This window comes from Henckelia pumila, unplaced genomic scaffold (assembly GCF_033568475.1).
Source record: "Henckelia pumila isolate YLH828 unplaced genomic scaffold, ASM3356847v2 CTG_461:::fragment_3, whole genome shotgun sequence".
Lineage (NCBI taxonomy): Eukaryota > Viridiplantae > Streptophyta > Magnoliopsida > Lamiales > Gesneriaceae > Henckelia > Henckelia pumila.
In genome coordinates, this window is record NW_027331831.1 from 3,899,781 (window position 1) to 3,910,334 (window position 10,554).

The 10,554-nt window shown below is 35.8% G+C and overlaps 1 protein-coding gene across 1 annotated transcript; it reads right to left on the reverse strand.

Annotated features, from left to right (window-relative positions):
- Positions 1 to 8,312: 8,312 nt before the first annotated feature.
- Positions 8,313 to 10,243, reverse strand: LOC140871913 (uncharacterized). The gene is made up of 2 exons (XM_073274656.1): positions 9,233 to 10,243; positions 8,313 to 9,140 (listed from the first exon to the last, which is right to left on the reverse strand). Exons 1-2 carry the CDS (start codon positions 10,241 to 10,243, stop codon positions 8,313 to 8,315), a joined length of 1,839 nt encoding a protein of 612 aa, XP_073130757.1.
- Positions 10,244 to 10,554: the final 311 nt, after the last annotated feature.

Sequence of the window (10,554 nt, forward strand, 5' to 3'; positions counted from 1 at the left end):
GTGAGTAATAATCGAATGTGTTTTGAATTAGGATGTGGTAGTGTTAGGCGTCGTAGGAAGACAAAGATTGTGATTGAAAAAAAAATGATGGATGTTGGAGCATAATTTAAATTGCAGAGCAAAAATGAAGTTGGATTTGTGACCAAAGAAGATGATCCTATTGAGAGAAATGATGGGCATGAGAATACTGAGACAAATGAGGAGAATGAGAATATGAAGAGAGATAAGAATTTTGAGAGAAATGTTGAGGATGATAATATAGAGAACAGTCAAGGTAATGTGCATATTTTCAGAAACGAGGATGAAGAGAATATTGAAAAAAATGAGAAAGAAATGATTGAAGCTGTTGGAAATTCATATGAGATTGGATCGTCTAATGACCATGACAATTACAGTGATCTTAATTTGGTGGTGCAAAATGTTATAAACGAAATTAAGAATGATGTGGGATTTGATAAAAATGATGGAACAGTTGAGAAAAGGAAAAGTGTGAGTTGTGTTGGTACCAGTAAAGCAGAGATCATGACCAGCTTTCAATCGTCAATTGTGTATACAGTAAGAACAAGGGTTGACCGCAAGAAGAAAAGAAAAGCTTCGATCTTTGTGACGCCGCCCAGTTCATCGCCAAGACCTAAGAGAAAGGGTCAAAAACGGGTTTGAAATTCTCTTCATCCTTTATATTTTGGTTTTATGTATTTCCACACACTGACAATTTTTTGTTCTTTCCTATTGCGGTTCATAGTGTATTCGTTTGAAGGAAAAGTGCATTGTAGATGTTGATGAGAATGCTAAGAGTCCAATGAAAGATGATCTACATAAATTCAAAGGTAGGACCGATTACTGTGGACATGAGGAAGCAAGTGATGAAGAGAAACAAATTTTGACACAATGTCTTTCGATGGAGGAATTGGAGTACGCTTATATTTAATGATTTTTTTCATAACTATTGTTGAATTTATAGATTCAGAAAACATTAACTTTTTGTTTTTTATGTAGTGTCGTAATTTGGGAAGACGAAAGTATTATGTTAGATGGTCGAAAATTTTGCCACTTTGTCTTTGGCCAACCCGTTGATTTCGAAATCATAAATGTTTATATGCAAATTATGCAAGCAAAAAGTAAGGAATATGGATCTGAAATATATTGTGTGGACACAATGGTTCAGGTTCGTCTTTGCACCCCGATTATGTACGTTTTATTGTCTTTTTTGACCAAATAAGAAGTATGATATTTTTGCAATCTTTGTTCTGCAGAGAGAAATTTTGAATAGACTGAAAGAATATGGGAGTAGACGTAAGTTGCGGAGCGGTGATTACGGAGATTTTATTGCAAGCTTGACATCTGCGACTAGGGAAAGATTGAAGCACTTAAACGAGGAGCTATTTACAAGATGCAAGTACATCATTTTTCCATTGAACGATAGGTGGCATTGGTTTCTGCTTGTGTATAAAACTGCAGAAGGTGTGTTCAGTATATGGAATTCCTTGCATGATCCATACGCATCTGGCACCACAAATGTTTTTGTGAGTATTAGTACGACCCTATTTTAATGTTTAAATATAATATTAAGAATGAAATCTTGTAACTTTTAAATTTTGATAGGTATCATTTTTTTTCTGGATACATGCGGTTCCAACCTGGTTTTGTCTTAGCCAATGAGGAAGTGGTGATAGAAAAGTGTCGCGATCAAGGTCCAACACTTGAGTGTGGTGTCTATGCACTTATGTGGACCGAATGCTTGGCTAAAGACACAGAGGAAATCTGGGCGTATCAAAGGGATGTGAATATGAATGCTTATCGAGCTCGTGTTGCAGCTACCATTTTATCCGATAAGAAAGGATTGTTGAAAACCATTTAACTTGTTTGTTATGTTGGTGGTGATTAAGTTTGGATAATTTTGTTGGTTGAAAACTTACACATATTTTGAAAGACAAATCCTTGTAATTGTGGTTAATGATTATGTTTTGATGCGAAGTTCTTTTTTGAAATGGTAATTCCAAGTCATTTTCCTATTTATGTCGTACATTTGTGACATTTATGTAGTTACACGATAGAGTTATGTAACGACAATTGACAAGTTAATCAAAGTACAAAATTGAGTAATTTCGGTACAATTATATCATAATAAGGTACATAACTAGCTGAATAATAAATACATTTTAGAAGTATCCTGACTTGTTACATCAGCCGCTATAAGCAAAAACTTAATTGAAGATGCGAACTAAACAAAAAAAAACTCATGTTTATGAGTTTAGACCCCAGTATTCATAATTTAAGATGCGAACTCCAGGTTCAGCAGATGCTCTAAAACAAGCCGCATATGCGGTGATTCATTCGTTTTATTCCCTGCAACCTCACGCAGATGCGTGTGTTTTTTCCGCAGATGCGCCCCTAGCTTCTTCAATTCTCTGCCTGCTTCCGCTTATGCACCATATTTTCATGCATATGCGGTCATTTGTATCTTCAATTCTCTGCCATTTACCGCATCTGCACTTTCTTTTACCGCATATGCGTTCCTTGTTTACCAAGATCTCTGCCCTTTGCCGCTTCTGCACAGATTTCTCATGCATATGCGCCCCTAGCTTCTTCAATTCTCTGCCTGTTTTCGCTTCTGCACCATATTTTAATGCATATGCGGTAATTTGTATCTTCAATTCTCTGCCATTTACCGCATCTGCACTTTCTTTTACCGCATATGCGTTCCTTGTTCATCTTTACAGTTGTTTTATCTTTTCCAGTTCACAATTTGTCAAATATTCGGATACTCATGTAATCCATAAAAATATATTTCATCATTGTTCGTTCATTCCATTTCTTTTCATGACTTTGTATTTACAACTAACAACAACTTCACTCGACAAACAAAACAAAAATACAAACTTAAAACTCCACACAAACTGAACTCAACTCAAACATACTCACTTTCATAAAATCTAAATCACCCCCCCAAACTTAAACCAAATCATTGTCCCGAATGATTTAAATCAGTAAACAGAACAAGGGACATGTACCTCTCGGTACCGAGCATTAGGACTCGGTACCATCATCGTCAGACTCGTCATTTGAAGACCATGGTGGTGGCGGTGGATATGGCACATTGGTAGGAGGGAAATTCTGAGCGAGTGCCGCATTAAAATCATGCACATATGCCATGTGCTCTCGCATTCTCTTCCATTTCTTATGCATTTGCCTTTCCAAAGCATCGAAGCGGCCAGAATAGTCACTTCCTTGAGCAGCATGTGAAGGAAGTGCTGTTGACGGATGAATCAGTGGAGGGGCAGGCTCAGACGGCTGTGGTGGGGGCTGTGCAATATCTGTCTGCTGTATCTGCTTATGTTTATCCCTTTTCAATGGCCCGACAAGAACAATAGGAGCACGAGTAGGATGAAGTTGCTCAGTGGCATCCCAAGTCACTCCAGCATAACAACAAAGATCCGTAATCAATGAAACATGGACTAAGCTGCTAAGATGAGATTTTTTACTAGTAGCGTAAATGGATTGCTGAAGCACTTTACCCGCATTAACGGTCCTTCCTGTGACTATGCAGTACACCAAACTAGCCCTTTCCACCGTAATTTCAAAAGTGTGACCCGATGGCAACATGCGTGCGGCGACAAACTCATGCCAATTATTGGCGTCCCGATTAAGAAATCTGGAGTACAATGTAATAGGGACACCTTTCTTATTCAATTTCCATTCGGCACCCTCAATACAAAGTGCCTGTAGCACGGCAGCGGCTGGGAACTCATTCTCAGTGAAAAGCTGATAATCGTCAAATGCAACGTTCGACATTTGATACATGGCGTTGATAGTTTGATCATCAAACGCCACCATTTTACCTCGCACTTTCACTTTGTATTCATCATGTTTCACCATTAGATTGGCATAGAACTCCCGAACAATAGACATGACAGCCTCGGAAGGTTGTTTGACGAATGCTTGCCAATTACGTCGCCGTGCTTCAATCAAAGTTTTAGCGTTTAAGTCCCTCATATCCATTCCCCGCTCCTTATGCATACTTTTGAGCAACAATTCAACAAAATTTGCCACCGCGACAGCATTCCAAAACCTATTTTTATCAAAAGATGGTTGTCCCGAAGACGACGAGGCCGATCCTTTTCCTTTTGTTTTTGGTGGCATCCTTACACTCAATTCAACCAATTATCACAAAATAACCCACTAATCACAAGCAACAAGTGCACAATAAATATTTCAACAACTCAGCCCCTTCACACTCTCTTACACAATTTATCAAACACCTTGTGTACGTAAGGCTAACTATATTTTCCTTCACAATTACTCAATAACAATTCAAGCAACCTAAGAGGGATAGCCAAGTACGTACCTACTTCGATGTAGTACACTCGGGCAAAGGCAGAGGCAATTCGGAGACTTTTGTGTAGAGTTTTCACACGATGGCTTCGACCGGAGAGAGTGAAGTATTGCAATTGTCAAGTTTGATTACGGAATAATTCTTGAGCACTGGCCGGACCGTGAGCTTGGCAAGAGTAGATCACACTTTTGAGGATATTGGGGGCGTGAAGGTGGAGTTAGGGATTTTAAAAGTGAAGATGGCCGCTTCTACGGAATTTTGTACCAGAAAATAAAGAACAATTAAATTTGCGCTTAAATATTGAAATAAATAACGAGAGTACATATTTTTTAAAATTAGGTACAGCCAAGCCTACCATGAAGTACAAATGACCGATAAATAAAGTACAAAACGTGGTAAAACAAGCACATTGGAATAAAGTGAGACTTAAGAAATTTCATTTGTAAGATATTAAAAGCATTTGGTATCTACTAAATATAGTATAAATGACGTATAATCACAAGCATGGTCTTCGATTTATTCACTACATTGAGAATGTGAATATAGGAGATGCAAGTGCACTTTGGTTAGTGAATAAAATTTCTTGGCAAATAAATATGCACTAACCAATAAATATTGAAATAACTAACGAGAGTACATATTTTTGAAAATTAGGTACAACCAAGCCTACCATGAAGTACAAATGACCGATAATAAAGTACAAAACGTGGTAAAACAAGCACATTGGAATAAAGTGAGACTTGAGGAATTTTATTTGTAAGATATTAAAAGCATTTGGTATCTACTATATAGTATAAATGACGTATAATCACAAGCATAGCCTTCGATTTATTCACTACATTGAGGATGTGAATATAGGAGATGCATGTGCACTTTGGTTAGTGAATAAAATTCCTTGGCAAATAAATATGCACTAACCAATAAATATTGAAATAACTAACGAGAGTACATATTTCTGAAATTTAGGTACATCCAAGCCTACCATGAAGTACAAATGACCGATAATAAAGTACAAAACGTGGTAAAAACAAGCACATTGGAATAATGTGGGACTTGAGAAATTTCATTTGTAAGATATTAAAAGCATTTTGTATCTACTAAATATAGTATAAATGACGTATAATCACAAGCATGGCCTTCGATTTATTCACTACATTGAGGATGTGAATATAGGAGATGTATGTGCACTTTGGTTAGTGAATAAAATTCCTTGGCAAATAAATATGCACTAACCAATAAATATTGAAATAACTAACGAGAGTACATATTTCTGAAATTTAGGTACAGTCAAGCCTACCATGAAGTACAAATGACCGATAATAAAGTACAAAACGTGATAAAACAAGCACATTGGAATAAAGTGAGACTTGAGGAATTTCATTTGTAAGATATTAAAAGCATTTGGTATCTACTAAATATAGTATAAATGACGTATAATCACAAGCATGACCTTCGATTTATTCACTACATTGAGGATGTGAATATAGGAGATGCATGTGCACTTTGGTTAGTGAATAAAATTCCTTGGCAAATAAATATGCACTAACCAATAAATATTGAAATAACTAACGAGAGTACATATTTCTGCAATTTAGGTACAGTCAAGCCTACCATAAAGTACAAATGACCGATAATAAAGTACAAAATGTGGTAAAACAAGCACATTGGAATAAAGTGAGACTTGAGGAATTTCATTTGTAAGATATTAAAAGCATTTGGTATCTACTAAATATAGTATAAATGACGTATAATCACAAGCATGGCCTTCGATTTATTCACTACATTGAGGATGTGAATATAGGAGATGCATGTGCACTTTGGTTAGTGAATAAAATTTCTTGGCAAATAAATATGCACTAACCAATAAATATTGAAATAACTAACGAGAGTACATATTTATGAAAATTAGGTACAACCAAGCCTACCATGAAGTACAAATGTCCGATAATAAAGTACATAACGTTGTAAAACAAGCACATTGGAATAAATTGGGACTTGAGGAATTTCATTTGTAAGATATTAAAAGCATTTTGTATCTACTAAATATAGTATAAATGACGTATAATCACAAGCATGGCCTTCGATTTATTCACTACATTGAGGATGTGAATATAGGAGATGCATGTGCACTTTGGTTAGTGAATAAAATTCCTTGGCAAATAAATATGCACTAACCAATAAATATTGAAATAACTAACGAGAGTACATATTTTTGAAAATTAGGTACAGCCAAGCCTACCATGAAATACAAATGACCGATAATAAAGTACAAAACGTGGTAAAACAAGCATATTGGAATAATGTGGGACTTGAGAAATTTCATTTGTAAGATATTAAAATCATTTTGTATCTACTAAATATAGTATAAATGACGTATAATCACAAGCATGGCCTTCGATTTATTCACTACATTGAGGATGTGAATATAGGAGATGTATGTGCACTTTGGTTAGTGAATAAAATTCCTTGGCAAATAAATATGCACTAACCAATAAATATTGAAATAACTAACGAGAGTACATATTTCTGAAATTTAGGTACAGTCAAGCCTACCATGAAGTACAAATGACCGATAATAAAGTACAAAACGTGGTAAAACAAGCACATTGGAATAAAGTGAGACTTGAGAAATTTCATTTGTAAGATATTAAAAGCATTTGGTATCTACTAAATATAGTATAAATGACGTATAATCACAAGCATGACCTTCGATTTATTCACTACATTGAGGATGTGAATATAGGAGATGCATGTGCACTTTGGTTAGTGAATAAAATTTCTTGGCAAATAAATATGCACTAACCAATAAATATTGAAATAACTAACGAGAGTACATATTTCTGCAATTTAGGTACAGTCAAGCCTACCATGAAGTACAAATGACCGATAATAAAGTACAAAACGTGGTAAAACAAGCACATTGGAATAAAGTGAGACTTGAGGAATTTCATTTGTAAGATATTAAAAGCATTTGGTATCTACTAAATATAGTATAAATGACGTATAATCACAAGCATGACCTTCGATTTATTCACTACATTGAGGATGTGAATATAGGAGATGCATGTGCACTTTGGTTAGTGAATAAAATTTCTTGGCAAATAAATATGCACTAACCAATAAATATTGAAATAACTAACGAGAGTACATATTTCTAAAAATTAGGTACAGCCAAGCCTACCATGAAGTACAAATGTCCGATAATAAAGTACATAACGTGGTAAAACAAGCACATTGAAATAAATTGGGACTTGAGGAATTTCATTTGTAAGATATTAAAAGCATTTGATCAAATCACGCATATGCACGAGAATGTCGCGCTTCTGCGTGAATTGACTGAGATTTGAAGAAATAAATAGAAGAATCCAAGTTGCGCATATGCAGGAGAAAGTCACGCTTATGCGTGAAGAGGCAGGGAGCAGAAAACTGAGAAGGAAGAAGAACCGCATCTGCGGCTTAATTCATGCATCTGCGTGATTGTACAGAGAATTCAGAAACAAAGGAAGCGCTTCTGCCCTTGTTTTAATGCATCTGCGGGAAATCTGGATTTGGAAGAAAAAGGCATATGCGTTTATTTTATGAGCATCCAACAATACCAAATAACAACACCATCAACATTAATCGTCAACGATAACAAGCATATCAATATGCTGTGCACAATACAAACACAAGAACCATCTAGGCAAAACAAAACCATAAATAAATAGAAGTTCACAAAGTTCGGACTAAAATGTTTAAGAACTGAAACCATTAAACTAAAACTAAACCACAAATCCACCACTGGAACGTGTATGCTTCCTAGCAGGCAAATCCACGATCAATTGCCCTTCCTCTCTCCTTTTTCTGCTGCAGAAATGTAAAAAAATAAATTAGTTATCAATACTTCGTAGTAATCATAAATAATAAGAAAGGATGTCGACAAGTAAATCATTGTAGGTACACTCAATATTGAGATACTATTTCAATTAACAATATAAACCTATTCTATGGCTTCTTTGCAACTACGTCTGTTGTGCCCTGGCTTATGACAATGACCACACTTTGACACACGTGTTTCAACTTGAGACGGAATCCTCTTAGTCCTTCTACGGCCTGGTTGACTTCGTTTATCCGGAGCATTGATTACAGATCCTTCATCATTGTTGGTCTCGTACATGTCAAATGTCGGTATGGGATTGATCATTCCTTTATATGCTTGACGATACATTTCAATATGGAAATACTGATCACAAAAAGCATATAGCGACATTGACTTTGATTTAATAGCTGCACAAGCATGCTTGCACGGAAGCATATTAATCTGCCAAGATTTGCATGAACAACTCCATTCATTCAAATCAACCGCAAATGATTTATCACCATCAACTACCTCAAATTTCCAACCACATGATTTGTTAATACTCAAGTTTCTGGATTCAATATATGTGGTAGCTAGAGCCTTCTCCTTCTTCGGGCTTAATTCCTGAACCAATACTGATGTTGTTTCTCGTCGTCTGTGCAACATGTTTATGATTTGCACACGTACATGATCCACCATAGAAACAATTGGAAGATGACGAGCTGGTTTAACCCAGTTGTTCCAACATTCGGCAATGTTATTATTTATTACACCCCATCGCCTACCAGGAAACAAAGCATTTGCCCAACTTTGTGGATCAGAACTTGTGATAAAAGTACTAGCACGAGGCATGGATTCCAAAATATTATTAATGTGGCGTGTAAATTCTTGTTGTGAAGGGGCATATGCAGCTTTCTTGAACACAGATGACCAATGTTTTTTGTTGTGTAACGGATAACTTCGCAAGACCTTCAATGACAAAAAAGTTAACACGTTTATATGACCATCAATAAATAATACTATTTGAAGATTTCAAACAAAAAGTTAAATTACTTACTAACCTGCTTCACAAAATTATCCACCAAGTGCCTCAAACAATACGCATGGTGACTTCCCGGAAATAATAGCTTAACAGCCTTGATAATACCGGAATGTCTATTTGAGAAAAAAATGAACTTTTCAAACACCATGATATGTTGCAAAACAAGGACACCTCTCAAATGAAAACAAAACCATTCCCAATTCGAATCATTCTCAGCATCCACTACAGCGTATGCCAATGTAAAAAAATCATCATTGGCATCTTTTGCCACTGCAAGTAGGATACTACCTTTATATTTGTTCTTAATATGAGTTCCATCGAGAAAAATCATTGGTCTACAACCAGTAGCAAAACTAACTGCACATGCATTAAAACAAAGGAATAACCGTTTGAATTTATTGGTTACTACATCAATCTCACAATCTACCACACTACCAGGATTTGTTTCTCTAACTGCACGACAATACCATCTCAATTTGTCATAACACCCCTTATCTGTGCCATGGAGATCATGCATAGCTAATTCCTTGCCCTTCCAAGCCTTGTGATACTCTAAATCTATTCCAAAATCTCTGTGTACATCTTTCACCATTGCACAGGGACGGTAAGATGGCTCTCCCCTCAATTTATTCTTCATCAAATCTGCGACCCAAGCTGAATCAGCTCTTGGATGTCCTCTACCAGATAAATTGTCCTCTCTACAAGTGTGTTGTAAATTGCATTTTCTGATCCCAAATAGATTGTCTGCCTTATGTCTGGATGCATAAACTCGCCACTTGCAACTATGTTCAGTACAAACAACAATAATCTTATCTCGATCATTTTTGGCATACAAAAATGAGCGTCTTATAGCAACGGAATATTTTTTCATATAAATTCTAAATTCTGCAGCATCTTTGAATGTTTGGCCCACCCCACGTATGCAATGAAACCAAGAATCAAGGGAATTTTGTGTGGGAGCCTCTTCAAGCTCATTATCACTTCTGGATTGTCTGTCATCTTCGTCGTCCCTTATGAATTTCACAACCATAACTTTAGAATTACTTTTAGGATGAATCAACATTAAAAATCACCAAAAAACTATAACAAAGTACACCAACAAAATCACGCTTTCAAACTCTATCTATACATAAAGATAACAAATAATTATTGAAGTAAACAGTATAGACAGTGCAAAAAAAAAAAAAAGGAACGAGTGAATTATACCTCTCAGTATTTAAACCTCCTGTAGTTTGATCTTTTTTCTCGGCCCTCAATTCAATCATAGTTAGCCTCATACACATGTGAAGATGTATCATATTACGGACATCATCATTGTTGTTCAAGGTAACGTACATCTTG